This window comes from Chaetura pelagica, unplaced genomic scaffold (genome assembly GCF_000747805.2).
Source record: "Chaetura pelagica isolate M959 unplaced genomic scaffold, ChaPel_1.0 scaffold356, whole genome shotgun sequence".
NCBI lineage: Eukaryota > Metazoa > Chordata > Aves > Apodiformes > Apodidae > Chaetura > Chaetura pelagica.
In genome coordinates, this window is record NW_009953964.1 from 6844706 (window position 1) to 6861146 (window position 16441).

Consider the following 16441-nt stretch of genomic DNA (forward strand, 5'->3'; position numbering starts at 1 on the left):
TGCTGAGTTGGGATGGACATGTGACAAGTAGATTCTGGAGTGTGAGATGCAGAATTCCCAGCTGGAGGTGCCGGGCTTCTAGGAGGTGTGTGTGTGTGAGCTGAGCGAGAAGGAGTCCGTCTGTCCAGATGGAGAGGGGATGTTCCTCTTAAGGCTGTGGAAGCCCCTGCCCTGCTGGCAGGCTCCTGGAGCATGGCTCGCTCCTGGAGCACTCCAGAGGTCTGTTTGCATGCACTGGACAGGGACTACTGCAACACCTTGAATTTCTAATCATTGCAGATTATGACCTGTGCAATCAACATCAAGTTCAGTAAAATGCAGAGTGCTGAGAAGTGATCAGACGTGGAGCACAAAATACTGTCAGCTTTCGACTGCTCAGCTTAAAGCAGGTCAGGTCTCCAGGAAGACATAAGCAGAGCTGCTCTTTGCTCTCCCCACTGTAATGCCAGGTGGATTTGAACTCGAGATTTTCTTATCTCTGGAGCACCTACTCAACTGGAATGTGCACTAAGTGCATCTTGTTTGTCACTGGTTTCTTTGCCAGAGGCAGCATTTGTCTGGCACATTCCCTGTCCCCAGAGGGGAAATTGCTGTGCCAGGGAGGGAGAAGAAAACAAAATGTACAGCAGCAACTTGCCAAAAAATGTTTCTTTTTATTAAGCTTCATGGATGTTGATAGCCTGGACTGGTGAACACTCAGGCTCCCGTTTTTATTTATGCACGTGGAAAGTCTTGTGTGTGGGGCATGGATCATGTGCACTGGTTTTCTTGCACATGTCAGAGTTTGCAGCATCTGTCCTGATTGCTGTGATGGTTTGGGCAGGGAGACAAATCAGCACACACTGAATGTTTGGGAGGTGTTTGGTATTGCTGAAATGCTGTGTATTGCTGCTCTTCTTGGGGATAGGAGTCTTCTTCATACACTGGGCTGCTGTGTGCTTTCCATTAAAGGATGCATTTCTTTTTTTTCTTCGTCCCTCCTGGCTGTAACATCACAGAGTGACTTTGTCCAAGGACAAAAGATCCCCATGAGCCCTGAGTGCACTGCAGTCTGCCTTCACTTCAACCTCTTTCTTAATTCTTAAAGAAATTTAAAAAAAACCAACAACCCACAACCTGAAGCTAAATGCTGATTTAGTAGGACATGGATGGGAATCTATGGCTGACAATCAGAACAGTCCAAAAATGCTTGAAATCCTGCTTGGGTGGGGGAGCAACAAGATGGGGGAAGGGCAAAGCAAAGCAAAGGCTGCTGCTGTGTGGCTGCACCTCAGTGCAGTCCTGCTGTGGTGCACAGGCTGTGCTAGGACCAGTGCAATCCAGGGCTGCTGTATTTTGGTAGCAGCTGGTAGGACGAGGATGGGTTAGAAAATGGGAGCCTGCAACTTCTGAATGCATCTTTATCCAGGGAAATGCCTGTCTCTGAAGCTGGCTGCAGGGAAGGCATGTTTTGTGCTTGGGCGGCCTTCCTGCCTGTTCCAATCGTGTCTCTTCAAGCTCTTCTAGCCCGTTGGAGAAGCCTTTTAGTTCATGCATGAGATGGTGCGTGCAGGATTCTGCCTGAAGGAGGGAGTGGGTTTTGAAGGAAATCTGTCAATTTGTTTTGAGTGAGAAGATGTATTTTTCAGCTCCTGAGAGTGCTATTGAGTTGTTTTCCAAGCTGCACTCCATTCTGCAGGCGTTGTATATTTTAAGCATAGTGAAAGTGTTGGATGGAGTCTAAGTAAATAAGTGTTTTCTGAAGTAACTAACTGCTTTGTTTCTAAATAGCCAGTCTCAGCTTCTGGTTTGCTCTGAATGAGGAATATTTCAGGAAGAAATTTTCTGCTGAAATAGCAGTTACAACTGTAGGAAACCTGTTTCCCATGCATGACTGCCATAGTGATACAGTGGAGCAGTGATGTGAGCAGAAGGGGGATGTATGCATGTGAAAAATCCTCCATAATACCACTGAGCAAGGAACATTATCCTCCACAGAGCTTTCCACCTGCGGCTCAGGGTGAACATGGTGTAGCTCTTTTGCTCTTGGGTAGGTCTCCCATGGTATTGCAGGTATCTACATGCCAGAAGGCAGTGAGACATGCTATTTGGCTAGTAAAATAGTGTATTAAAGATGTGCTCTTTATCCTGCCTTGCTGAACTTATCTGACATAAAAATGAGCATGCTTTAGGAATCCATCCTGTTCCTCTCTCCTTGAATATGCATTCTGCAGCTGTACAGTGTGGTGGTTGATGAGGCCAAAACCAGATGTCCCATTGTAATTATGTGTCCAGGGAGATGGAGTTTAGATAGCTGTAGAAACACTAACAGAAGTTCCTGGCTTGGGTTACCTTTTCAGTGTTGCAGTGTTGCCTGCTCCAGTTTTGGTGACACCTTTTCAGGAAAGCTGAGGTTTAGGGATATTTTTAGTGTTAATGGTTGGACTTGGTGATCTCAGAGGTCCTTTCCAACCATGATGATTTTGTGATTGATTTTGTGATTTAGATGTTTTGCTCCACATTCCTCCTGGGAGGTGGGACTCTTGGTCATCTTTCCCAATGTGTTGGATATACACTGGGTGTTTACATAAGCCCACAGCCATGACGTTATCCTTTTCCTCCTGCTGCAGAGATGACTGAAGAAGAACAGTTTGCACTGGCCCTGAAAATGAGTGAGCAAGAAGCCAGACAAGTGAACTGTCGGGAAGAGGAAGAGGAGGAGCTCTTGAGGAAGGCCATTGCTGAGAGTCTTAATGTAAGTGTGCTTCTGTGAAGAGGCTTCTAGGGTTCTTCAGCAACGCTGCTTTCTGTGCTTGCTGTGCCACACTGCATCAAATAAGGTTTTACTGGGGGCCTTGCTGTTTCCAGTGTGAGCTGGAACTGCAGAAGTCACAGAGTGGTTGTTTTATACCTGTCACGAGCTGATGCCAGGGGGGCTACTACTGCTCATAGTGAGAGGGGCTTATTTTGGGGTATACAGTCCTGATCAGGAGAGGGGGTCTGCAGTCCAGGTGATGGCTGCCAGCATGTTGAGGGGGACCTTTCTATGCTCTGCTGATAGAGAACATGTCTCTCAGAGAATCAACCTTGTGTTTTTCAGAGCTGTCAGCCCTCAGACTCCTCTGATGCAACCCCTCAGTTGTCTGCAGAACTGCTGGGCACACGAGGCCAAAGCCAGCCTACTGAAAAAGAAGGCTCTGAGATCCTGGGAGGTCTGGCACTTTTCCCTGACACCCCTCGCTCCGAGTGCAGCTCCCACTCACAGAGCGCCGGAGCTGATGGGAATGGACAGATGGACGTTGCCCGGAGCCCCCTGGTAGTGTTGAGGAGGTTAAGCCAGGAAATCGTTGAAAGCTCACTAGTATCCAGCATAATTGTGTCTCCAGGGAAGAGCCAGCCCGTGACAAGGTCAAGTGAGAACCCTTTCTCACCAGCAAAAAGTGATTCGAGTGACGTGTTACCCAGCACTCTCAGAGAGGACTTCTCTCTGAGTCCCACCTTTGGCAGGGTGACTTCACGCTCCTGGCAACTGACACCTCGGAGACTGTTCACAAGTTTCTCCAGCTCTTCTGAAGCAACAGGCCATGAACCAAAAGAGCAACCCCTGCCCTGCACTGGCCATTCTACGGGAGAAGCTAGTGCCAGCAGCTCAGCCACGCTCTGGAAGAGCTGGACCACAGAACAGTGTAGCAGCCCTGGGAGAAGTGGTGGAGGAGCAGGTACAAAACACACCTCACAGCCCAGGCAACCTGCCAGAGTTTCTGTTTCCACAGAGCAAGCAGAGCAGAACGAGGTGTTCAACAGTATCCCTGAGCTTTGTGTGCTGAACGCGACAGAAGAGAAGCACAAGCAGGAGGAGTCGAGAGAGACAGTGCACTATTACTGGGGCATTCCCTTCTGCCCCAAAGGGGTGGACCCCAACCAGTACACCAAAGTCATCTTGTGTCAGCTGGAGGTTTACCAGAAGAGCCTGAAGCAGGCTCAGAGGCAGCTATTGCATAAGAAGGAATTTGGTAACCCAGTTGTGCCCAGTTCTTCCTTGAGCCAAAATGAGCTTGGGAAAGGAGAGCAGATAAGCAGGGAGAATGGGGTTGCTGATGATACAGAAGATGGAGACCTAGATGGGCAGAAGGAGTCTGAGAGCAACACCTGGCTCCTGCCTTCAAAGAGGAGAGAGGCAGAGAGTCCAGGTCACAGCATGGAAGAAGAGAAGAACTCCACTTCTGATGATGAACCGACCACCAGCTATCGCCAGGTGAGACCTTTGCTGTTGAGCAGTCCTGCTCTTCTGTGTATTTTAAGTTTCAGTCCCTTCTGCAAAGCAGGCACTGCTGTTTAACGTTCCTCTTAAATTTAGGGACTTTCTCCCCTAGCCATATAGCTTTCTGTGAAAGAGGAGAGGAAAAGTGTACAGGCTGATACTGGCCTCACAAATGGCAGGGGCCATCGTGCAGCCTGGTAGCCATCCATTAATGCACTGCTGAGATAAAGGCTTCCAGCTGACTTGTCCTTCTCAAAAGGGTGTAGCCTGCCAGCAGCTCAGGGTAGTGAACACAGAGATGATGCTGACCACCACCAGCTCTGGGAAACCAGCTTATAAACCCGTGGCCATGTGGGGAGCTCTGTGTTTTCCTTTGCAGGCAGAAATATGGCTTTTGTCCTTGCAGCACAGCCTCTCCTTTTTGCACCTACACGCTTGTCTGCATCTTGAACGAGCTTCACCCTCACGGGTGCTATTTTCCCTTGTGGTCCTGCGGTTGTGGCCAGGAGAGGCTCTGTGTTCTGCCTGCTCAGGGTGATCTGTCATTGTGGCAGTGCTCTTCGTCCTTGTTCTGCTGTTTGGGCACCTTCTCTCCAGCTTGCTTGCTGGGTCTGCTCAACGCTAGGTGTCAGCCAGCCTCTGTCTCCATCAGGGCTCTCTTCTTGGAGCGGAAGGCAGCTTTCTGTCACTGCTAAGTTTAAACAGATTGCTAGTCAGATGAAGTATTTATTACTGCTGTATTTTAGGTTTGTGTCAGCCTTTTCCAACCCTCATTTTTCATAATGACTTCACTCCTGGATCATTGTATAACTTTATCTTCTCTATGACTGAAGTCTCAGCTCTGTTGTTCCTGTTTTCAAGTGTATTTGATCATTTACCCTGGTGTTAGAAAGATACTTAACTTGTTTTGTGATATTTATATTCTGTCTTGTAATATTGAACACTTAGGAAAAATGTCATGTCTGCATTTTCTGGTTGCAGAAGAAGCGCAGAGCAGCCTGTGCTGAAATGTGACTTTTCATGACAGTGCTTTGGCTTGGGTTTAGCAGATACAGATTTAAACAAGCCTTAGAGGTGACCTGCAGAGGAAGGAAACTGACTTGTGCCCTTTTTAATTTCTTTTGGGTAGATACAAAAGACCTGAAAGGCTCTTAAGGCAAACTGCTTTTTTTTTTTTTTTTTTTTTCTGTGTCCTTTCCTTTGGAAAGGGAGGTGTCATTAGTCTGGAAGATTGGGGTGACTGCAGGTCTATGGAGGTGCACGCTAAAACCCTTGGAAAGCTACAGCAGCTGTAAAGGGCATGAACTTTTAATCAGTATTGAAAATTGTGTGGGTTTTTTTTATATTATCCGTTTAATGTTAATGCTTAATTAATTCTTGGGGAGAAAAGAGGTTTTAGTGGTGCTGAGTGGGAACTTGTAATATACTCATCCTGACCACAAGAGCTCTCAAAGAGCCATAATGTGTATGTAGGTGTAGTCTTTCTGATATTTTTAAGGTGAAAAAATAAGAAAGGGGGAGCCTACTTTGCATTTTCAACCCTAGCCTAAAATTTGCCAGTCTTTTATTTACTTGGGAGAAAATAATTTCTAAGTGCCCTTTCAGCTGCCTTGTCACTCCCAGCTAGAGAGGCTGCTCCCTTCTCTCACCTCGCTGTGCAGTCGCACTCTGAGGCCAGTGCAGGTGATTTACTTGCAAGATCGATATGTTTAATGTTTGCCTGTGCCTTGTGTCCATTTTTTTCTTTCTGTCAAATACAATTGCACTGGCAGTGACAAAGGGGGCCCAGAGCAGTTGTGTCCCTGGTGTGCTGCATTGCTCAGACACCCCTGCTGCCTCTACTGCCTTGGGGCTCCCCAGTGCCGCCAGGACTGCTTTGCTGGTGGGGATGGTGGGAGGTTTTAGGCTGTGCTGAGGCTAGAAACCATCCATGGGGACTGTCCTTGAAAAAGCCTCGTGCTGTGTGTTGTACCAGTGAAATGAAGGTGCAAATGCTGTGATTGAGGGAGCCTGCCTGTACCCCTGCTTTTAAACCCTCACCTGGAGCAGGACCTTCCATCACTTCAGTGGCCAACTGCTGCCACTGCCACCCACAGCCAAGGGATGTTTGCACAGAGCAAATCTTGGTTGTCAGGAGATCTCATAGCCTGTGAACCTGCACTAACGAACTTCAGTGCTAATAAAATCAGTTTCTTCATAGCCTTTCAAATAAGGTTAGGGATTCTTGGTCTTTAAAAGATTCAGAGGGGAGAGACACAATTCTGGAGAGTTAGAGTCTGGTGACCTGAATTAATGTTGGATCTTATAACATATGTACTAGGAGAAGCAGAAACATGGCCCGGTATTCGTGACCAGAGCAGAGGCATTGTTAAGATATGCCTCAGGAGAAAGAGAAATAAAAATAAAGGAGGAAGTGTGGTGTTTTATGTTAATGATGAGTTAGGCTGTGAAGAATTAAAGAATGTAGATAAAACAGAATATTTAGGGGTTGGAGTCACTTAAGGGAAATCTGGCAGGAGGCTTTTTTTTGGGGGCTGCTGGGGTAGTGCATCAGCCATCCAGGAGCAGAGATAATCAATGTTGGAACCTGCGGTGGAAATCAGAGACTGATAGTTTAATAGACTCAAGGAAGGGAGAGGAAAACCCTTTGGATTTCTTTGAGAGCTAGCATGAGAAATTGCAGGCCTGACAGCGAGGACTGCTAATAAGCCATTGTAATTCCACCTGATTAGAGAATGGCAAGTGCAACGTGTACATGGGAGAAGAAGAAAGGGGTCTGGGTAATGACTGGCATGTTAGCCTGACCTTGGCAGTGCACAGGGCTTTTGAACAAATTTTAAAGGAAAGAGTAAGTGGAGTTGTAGAGCTAAATGAAAAAAATGGGTAAAATGTACATGGATTGACCAGCTGTAGATTGTGCAGGTTAATCTACTCCCTCTCTTTGATGGAACAGCTGATTTCCCAGTCAAGAAAAATGCAACAGATCTTATCGGTGTGAAACTTCGGAAGAACGGAAGAGCACTTCTGGTGGTCTGCAGCAGTTGGTCAGGTCATCTTGGCTCAGGCAAATAGATTTTTAACTGGAGCAGGTGAGGGCTGCTGGGGTGTTTGAGGGAGTGCAGGGGGACACTGAAAACCTTGGTTTGTTTAGCTCGGGACAAATGGAGAAGAGCTACAGTTGCTGCCTAGGAGTGCATCGGGGTAGATGTGAGAAGCAAGGAGAGGGTGTGGAAGGTGATGGGCAAAGTTGGCATGAATGAATGTCCACAAACTGTCCAGGAGCATGTCTAGACAGCAACGGAGCAAAAGGTACTGCCAGGTGTTATTGCAGGGAGCTTCTGAAACACCAAAAGGAGTGAAGGGGGCAAAAAGCTGATGAATTCAGGATGGTTACTTACCCTTTTCCAGAAAAAAAGTACATAACCGATTAGGTGTAATGCCATGGGCAGAATCTGCTGACCCAGCAGATCCTGGTTAGCTGTGTACATTGTTTTATATAATCAAAATTTTCCTTTCCAGGCCTCCCAGGTGCTGCCTGCAGAGGATATCCATGAACATGGGGAGCCCATGCAAACTGCACAGAGGTGAGGAGGGCAACATCAGAACGTGGAGCCCATGGGCTCACACTGTTGACGTGGGCTCTTCCAGGCTCCTTAGACCATTTTGAGGCATAGTCTCAGTGGGGCTCTCTGCAGGGCCTGGCAGCAGGGCTTGTTGGAAAGACTGTCTGCAATTACTGCTGTCCCTGGAAATCCATGGCTTTGCAGCAGCATGGGGGAGAGGTGGGACACAAATGGGGTAAAGAGATCAGTTACTCTTGTTACTTTATAAAATGTGCAAGGTGCATCCCAGTCACTTGAATCAAGGACTAGATCCTTGCCCTCTGAAGCTAATGTGACATGGTGCAGTAAAGCTGTGGAGGTGGGTAGGTGAGCTGAAGGTGAGTTATAGCAGTGTCATCACGTGGTCTGTCTGGAAAGGCACTTAGGCAGCATGGTGAAGGGTTTACTGGATTTCTGTGTGTATTTTTATGTTCTTGCCTTACTGCTGAAGAGGAAAGAAGGGAGGAGGAAGCCAGACGGCACTGCCTATCAGCCAAAGATAGAGTGCAGTGCTCCAGAAAAGCCACTTCAGCAGATGACAGGTGTGGGACAAGTCAAAATGATTTTCTTCAGATGTAAGCCTACTCCTGTTTTCCTTTTTTTAAATTCTCCTTCCTATGGGGTGCAATTCTGCAGCAAAGGCTCTGGGAGAAGAAAAGCAAATGGGAGAGGATTCAGGCGGCATGTTACAAGAGAGGGCAGCTAATGTCATGTTTTTAATTTGCTGGGGTTTATAATTTAAACCTGCTTTGGAACAAAGCTGCTCTGTTTCCCTTGATCTAACAGCATTTGTCCTGAGCAGTTAGTATCAATATGCAGAGTATGAAAATCTCTCTTGCTTGCACCTTTCTAACAAGCTTAGAGTTTGCCTTGGGGAGCAGGAGGAACCTGTGGCTGCCGAGGCTGAGTCTATGAGAGCTGAGTCTGTGTCTGAGCCTGCGCAGGAGGCACCGAGGTGTGAGCTCTGCAGCACTGCTCTCCCACCTGCCCACAGCAGAAGAGCCCAGGGTGAACCTCTTTCCTTTGATGTAGCTGATGGGGGACATCCCCTAAGCCACCCTGCAGCTCCTGGCTGTCCCCCTTGGGCTGGGACATACAGGGGTGCAAAGCCCCTCCTGGAGCAGCTGGCACATCTGCAGGAAGGCAAGAAATGGCTGCGGTCTTCGCAGTTTTGTGCACATGAAGTGTTGCCATCAGGCTCCTGGTAATTTGCCAGCACAGTCCTCTCTTGGGTGAGGCTCAGGCACCCTGGTTGTCCATTCTCAGCAGCACTTAGTAGAAGAACACGGCTCTGAGCTGCCTGAGGTAGTGAGGCAGCTCTGGAAGCAGCAGCAGGAAGAGGCTGCATTGCTTTCTGCCGGCCGCTCTGCCTGGTTGTGTTGCACTCTGTGCAAAGCAAAGTAGATTGGGGTTTTAATAAATGATTATAGGCTTTGTTACCAGGAGATAGTTGGTGTAGCAAGAAATGTGGTTTGACTTCAAATTGATTAGCCCATTTTATAAATGTCATAGTGGGTTGTTTTGTGTGAGTTCTTTTGAAGTGAGCCCTGATGTTAGACATGGAGTAAAACATGCTCAGCCTGGATTCATAACAAATGCTGTGAGATGCTTTATTTAGAGAGAAAAGCCACTTGTGATTTCCTATCAGAATTTTGTTATTTATCATAAATCAGCAGAGGCTGTTCTCTCCTCTCTAAGGCCTGTGGTTGAGCTTAATAAATCTTCTATTTGTCAGTATGGGGATTCATGTTTTTAAAGTGTGTTCTTGCATACTTGATCAGACTAATCAGAAAGCCACGCAAAGCACCGAGCGTGTCAGCATGGGTGCCAGACTTACTGAGCAATGCCTGCCTGTTTTTGGAAAGAGACAGTGTGCAGTGTGTGTGTGTGGGAAAAACAAGGAGGAATCCAAAAGTCGAAACAAGAGGAGTGATACCTGGTGCTCTTTGGAGGAACCGTGGGACTAATGTTTGGACTTGGCTGCAGGGAATCCCTTCCTGGTCTTGCATCCATGCTGCTTCTGGCTGCTGTGCACAGCAACAGGGAAGAAAATTAGCAGAGTGAACAGGGAGAGGGTAACGTGGGATAAAGTGAGACTGTGTCTTTCCTCTCTGAGGATGTCCTTCTCCAGGGAGAAAGAAGCACAATGCTGGTACCTGCACAACTCCCACATCTTCTAAGAATAGAAAGACTCAAGAGAATTGTGAGCAGGTATTTTTGCTCCCCTGACATGAGGCAGTGACCCTTTGTGCCTTTTGGCCAAGGAATTTTAGAGGGAAAAGTGTTCCCTTTTGAGTATTTTGCACAGGACACAGTTCTATACTGATATTTCACTGTTATCATGGTAATTTATGGCTATTAGATACTGACCACTTGGAAATTATGGCATCATCTGCTGTTCTGAACTGCATGAGACAAGCAGGTGCATGCTGTCACACCTACTGGGTTGGAGTTTCATATTATATTTATATTTTGAACAGCACCTCTGTATTGACCCCACTTGGCAGTAAAAGGAGCCCAGAGATTGCTACAGAAAACTCTGCTGAAGAAGAGATCTCTGTTTGCCCAGGTAAGAGGCACTTGAAAATGTTCTGACTTTTGCACTGCAAACTTCACACTTCTAAAATTCAGAGAAAGAAGAGAATGTTCTAGTAATTTGAAGAAAATGAGATTATTTTTTTTCTCTCGGATATGGTAGACAGGGCTGAAAATATTCAGGTAATTTTGTTTGATTCCTTTGGATCCTTTTCTTCTAAGATACTTCCATGACCAGGAATTGCTGGGGACTTGCTGTTGAGGTGACACCAGGATGTTTATTGGTGCAGAGGGATCATTCAAAACAAGTGTCAGGAGTGGTCTCTTGAAGGCAATCAAGCAATTTTCAAATTTTTTGGTGTCAAGATATGTATAAAACATGAGAGCTGAAATAATTTTTGCCTTACATTAATTAAACCTGTTTGGAACCAATGAGTTTTTCATCCTGTCTCTCCTACCATGTTTGAAATTTTTCCAGTTCAGGGTTTATGTGAAAAAGTTAATTAAGAGACTGTTCCTGTTCACAAGCAGCTGTAGAGGGAGGTCATGATGGTACTTGGAGGCATATTTTGTTGCTAAGGAATATGTGGAGGTCTAAAGAAGGGGTGTGACTGTGAGGGAGACCACAGAATGGGAGCTCTGTTTGTCTCAGTGCAAGGGAGAGATCTATTCTTGCTTTGTCTCTATCCCAGCAAGTGTCCCACATGCTTTCCCTGTGTCTAGTCTCACTCCCCATGAAGCTGAAAAGCTGCAGTGGCTTTGTCCTCACACCATCATGCTGTGACTTTTAACCCCTCATTCAGCTGCAATGTTGCACATTGTCTGATAACATTTGTGGCAAGTCAAAAAAATGTTTTGAAACTGTGAAAACGCTGTTAGGAAACAGTCTAAGTTTTATCAGTGAGTGAGGAGGTGGTTTGGGGGCTGCTGACATGGAGATGTTTTTCTGCAGAGACCCAGCCAAGTCCGCTGGAAGCTGTTGAGGCAGAGAGAGAAGAGCTCTGCTTGGGCAGTGGAGAAGCACCTATACAGGTAAAAGAGCCTGAAACTGGGGAAAAGTCCTGTTTCTAGTCCTGTCTTCCAGACCTTGGTTCAGCTCGGCTGTGCTAGTGTTTCCACTTGGGGAGCAGGGGCTTCTGCTGTTGAGATACTCATAAACATTTTCCTCTTCATTCTTCTCCACTGCTTCATTACTCCATTCCCTTTTGGCTGGATGTTGTATGCAGCTGCTGCTGGAGCCTTTCAGTCCTGTAGCTGGAGAGTTATAATCAATTCCAGCTCTTCCTTTTCTACCACATGAACTGCTGGGCTGGAGGATGCCATCAGTGTGACAGCAGAGCTGTTGCTTGGCCAGGCTCAGGCGTTTAGTGCTGTGATGTTCCTCGGGAACTATGAGAGGGATCCTAGTAAACCTCAGTCACTCATGTTGTGACACACTTCACTCTGTTACAGTTCTCTGAACTTTGGTGTTTGTTCTCCACAGACCATCTCCAAGAAGCTGAGAGGAGAGGTTCACCCAGAGAGACTGGGCTGGGATAAAGATGACATTAAAGTGTGGAGGGCTGATGTTGGTTTGCAGTCCAAGGGGAGTGACCCAAGTCTGGGAATCTTGATATCTGTGAAATAATAGTGAATAGCAATGTTGAGTCAGTGGCAGGGCCATTCTCTTACCTCGCAATGAACATGTTTGCTGTTGTGTGGCTCCTTTCCCCCTGTTGTCACACCTGTGCAGCAACTGCTTTGCAGCTGTCACTGTATCAACATCTGATTTCAGTTCCTGCTTCTGATAAAACTCCCTTTGTCTGTTAATTTAGAGAGCGATATCAAAGGGGTTGCCAAGTACTCCTCTGGCAGGGTACGTGAATACAGAATCATACAGCTCTTGACAAGAGGATTCATTTATGGAAAGCTCATTCTGGGAGTCTGCAGCTTGCACAGTGCGTCTGCAGCTCTGATGTCTCATTGTCACAGGCCTCTTAATAAACCAGCTTCTGTTCTCGTGTGCCTTTCATTCTGCAGGTATCTCAGAGCACTGCTCAGGCAATTAGAGACTGCAGCAGGGTGAGGTGGTCGTTCTATGCTGAGCCAGGTGGCCGCAGCCTCTTGAAGTACATTCATGACCCATTTGGCTGTGGCTGGGGTGCTGCCCTGTCCCTTGTGCTTTGCAGAGGGTGGCCTGGGTCTTACCTCTACCTACATGGCCAAAGATGATGGCATAACTACCTGAAGGGTGGTTGTAGTGAGTTGGGGGCTGGTCTCTTCTCCCTGGTGACAAGCAACAGGGCAAGAGAAAATGCTCTCAAGTTGCACCAGGAGGGTTAGATTTAGATGTTAGAAGAAACTTCTTCACTGAAAGGGTTGTTAAGCACTGAAACAGGTTTCCCAGGGTAGTGGTTGAATTGCCATCCCTGGAGGTGTTTAAAAGATGCGTAGGTGTGGTGTTTAGAAATGTGGTTTAACACTGGACGTGGTAGAGTTAGGTTAATGGTTGGACTCGATGATCTTACAGTCCCTTTCCAGCCAGAACGGTTCTGCGATCAGCGCAGTGTTCAGGAGTGGTGCAGCGGGACTTCCTGGGGATTGTTTGACAATATTATAGTTGGCAGCAGGTGCCGGTCCGGAGCCTGCAGCCCTCCAGGAAGGCTGCAGAAGCAGCTACCACGTGCAGCAGTGGTGAGCATGGAGCCAGCACAGACCGCTGGGAATGACTTCTTTCTGGCAGATGCTGAGCCAGGACACAGGAGTCTTGTTGTTGAGCTCAGCCTCTAGTGTTGCTCTTGGCTGGCTGTTGGCTGCAAGTACTATGTCTTGTAGGCAATTTCCTCTGCTAAAGAGGAGAGCCAGCAGCCTCTGACAGTGGTGACTGGTTCTGCAGTTGAGGTTTTCCAGGCTGTTACAGTAAGGTTTTGTACAAGCGGTTTTGGGACCATGGTGTCTTTTGTTACAGAATGTTGCATTTCCATTTAAAATTAGTAATTTAACACCAAATATAGGCGGGCAGAGTGTGCAGAATCAGTCATCTCCCAAGATGGCTTTAGAAAATGGCATCTAGAAAGGAGCAGTGCCTGCTGCTTTTCTCATCATTTTTTTAATGTGTGTTGCCTGACTAGGATAGCACAGGTTTGATCTGATCATTCATATTTGACACATTGTGGTTTTTATGTCTCTTCTGTGTGATGCCCCACTGTGAGGACTTCACAAGATGTGGTGATACTGTGATGTGAGAGCAGGGTACAAGTGCTAATGCTGTCAGCAGCGTGTGTGTGGCTGGAGGAACTTTTGTGGCAAATCCTCCACAGAAATCCAGGGGAGAGAGCCTCTCTTGGAATGAGAGAGGAGTTCCTGGGGCTTGGTGCCCTAGCCTTTCAGCTGGTGTCTGGGAGAAAGGCATTTTGTGAGTTGGATTCTCAGTTTAAGGTCCAGTCCTTCAGGTTTTTTTTGCATAGCTGCTCTGAGTCAACAAAGCACTCTCCTTCCCTGTAGGACATAAAAATCAGGATCAGACCCTCATTTGGAAGAGCAAGTAATAAACTGAGTATTATGACAAAGGGCTCCAGTGGCCTGAGCATCTCAGCTGACCCTCATTGCTGCTTCCCTGAAATTCCACCCTTGGAGGGAAGCAGACAGCAGTTCTGCTGCATACTGTCTATGTGTCACTGCTTAGCCTTAAGAACAGAAAACTCTCTTATATTGTTTTTCTATAGGTTCATTCTACATGGTTAAATCTAAATAACTTATTAAAATAATTGTGGGGAGAGGAGGAGTTCTTTCTTAAATGTGGAAAAACCTTGTAGGAAGCCTGACTAAGCAGAGATCTGGCTAGGAGTGAGATGGCAGCAGTCTGCTGCCTCTTGGGGTCAGGCATAGGGAGCAGGCTGTGTCTCTGCTCGTGGGTAGTGGAGCACCTCTGTGTTCTGTAACCAATGCAAAAAGGGAGTATTGGTGAGTGATAATGGCACCCAGAGAGCAAACACAAGCTGTGACATCTTGTCCTTGTGAAAAGCCACTGCTAATAATTTTGTGTGACATGGATTTTTAACGGTGTTGCTTCACTTCTTGATTGGCACCCCCTCTGGTGCCTGCTCCAGCCACCTCCTCTAGAGAGGAGGAGCTTCCCGGTGATCTCTCCAGACTCCCTAAAAGCACAGCAGCTTCCTTTCATCTCGGGGAAAGCTCTTTTCCCAGACAGTGCCACCTGTGTAGCGTGGATCATGTCCTGAAACTGATGAGCACAAGTCAGGTGTTGAACTCTTGCTTTGCCCCATGAATTTTCCATCAGTTTCGCTTCTGAGCTTTCCTGATTAATGGAAGCTTTACCATTTTTCCACGGTAGTGCAGGTGGTGTTTGCCTTAAATGGTGTGCATGGCTGTGCAAGGACGTTTCACCATGATTCAGCAGGGCATGTTGCCTTTGGAAGAAGAATTAGTTATTAGTGCTGCACAGTTTACTCAGCTAGTGGTGTTGCTTCTGACCAGTATGTGATGAAGGGAGAATAAAACTTTCCAAGAAAAACTATGGGTGAGTAGCTACTGGGCAGCATGGAGCTCTGCCCCTAGCAAAAGAACAAAAAAAAAACAACTATGAAAATGACATTTTTAACTGTCTGACTTTTTTTTTTTTTTTTTTTCCTTAGGCTGGTGGAAATGGAGATGCTGGCAGGGCTGTGTCAGAGTGCAGTCCTGCAGCTGCTGCCCATGTGTCGTGCCCGCTGTGTGACCGGGGCTTCCCAGCTGCGGAGATCGAGCTGCACGCCATGTACTGCAACGGCGTCCTGGGAGAGGAGGCTGGTGGGGAGAGTCCAGGTCTACCAAGTGCTGCTTCTTTGTCTTTGCTTTCTGTGCTCATCCTCCTTTCCCTTGTGGCCAGGTGCTGCAGTCTTGTCCCTCTCAGGGTATTTGGTGCATGGTGTGGCATGCAGGGAGGTTTGTTCATCTTGTTCCATCTCTGAGAAGGCCAGGAGAGTGGTATTGGAGTCTCCTGTGTTTCCAGCACCTCCTGCACAGAGACATCTCACTGATTGGATTCATAATTCATCACATCATTAGTCCCTTGGAAGTGTGTAAGCTGAATATTATGCCAGGATCTGGCCTTGGATGCTTCAAGCAGTGCTTGTAAGACAGATCTATTGTGTGTTTTGTGAGGACCTGCAGTGCATCTGCTGGTGGTAGAAAATGGCTGGCTCCTGAGCCACGTGGGTGAGCATCCTTCAGGGCTCTCGAGAAGGGAGAATGTTCTGTACCACTCCAGGCACGGCCTGTGCTCTGCAATGAGTCTGACATTTGTATGTACAAAAATGGCTTGTTCAGCTGTAAGAGAATGCAGGAAAGTTTCCCTCCCTCTTGTTCCTCTAAAATTGCAAAATGATAGCTATCGATCTGGGAGCTTGGATTTTTCTCCCTCATGTGAAGAATGAAGCATAGAGGCACAGTCAAAATTCCCATATAATCCTCTTTGCAGTCTTTTCCCTATCAGTTTTCTGTAGCCAACCTTTGTAGAGCTTAAGTGAACAAATACGCCAGTTGGCTATCAACATATTCAATAAGTTATGTTTTAGCTGCTGCTTGAAATGTAAAGTCAGTGTTAGTACAATGTCAGGTGCAATATCAAGGTAGTAGCTTGTAATAAGATTAACTTTTCAGGTTGTGAATATATAATTTTCAGCTACATGTTTGGTTATTAAATGCAACCTAAATCTATGATGTTTAGTAATATGAGCAAATCAGAGCTAGTACAAGAACTGTAACTTCTGCCTTCATCTGGCAGGAGGAAGTTTCACCTTAATGCAGAGTTGATGTTGTTTTAAAATACCAGGTCATTGTTGTATGAAATCTTTGGGGATATGATATGGGTCCTGCCAAGGTAACAGGAGCCAGAGTTAGAGGCTGATACTTCTGGGTACTAAATTTTGGCAGAGAGTTCTCTCTGCAGGCACAACCAGCTACTAATGCAAAGCATTCAGCTCAGGCAAATCAGAAATTGTCACAGTTCCTCTCCCATCCTCAACACAGGTATTATTCTGCTCTATTTTGTAGTGTGGATTTTTAGTATGCATTTTAGCAGGAA

The 16441-nt window shown here is 46.7% G+C and overlaps 1 protein-coding gene across 1 annotated transcript in view; it reads left to right on the forward strand.

Moving 5' to 3' along the window:
* Positions 1-16441, forward strand: part of UIMC1 (ubiquitin interaction motif containing 1) — a 35010-nt gene that overhangs the window by 9989 nt on the left and 8580 nt on the right. Inside the window, exons 3-8 of the mRNA XM_010001987.1 lie at positions 2610-2734; positions 3080-4234; positions 7760-7824; positions 10323-10411; positions 11330-11409; positions 15012-15180. Coding sequence (XP_010000289.1) covers positions 2610-2734; positions 3080-4234; positions 7760-7824; positions 10323-10411; positions 11330-11409; positions 15012-15180 — 1683 coding nt within the window. The remainder of the gene's footprint in view (positions 1-2609; positions 2735-3079; positions 4235-7759; positions 7825-10322; positions 10412-11329; positions 11410-15011; positions 15181-16441) is intronic.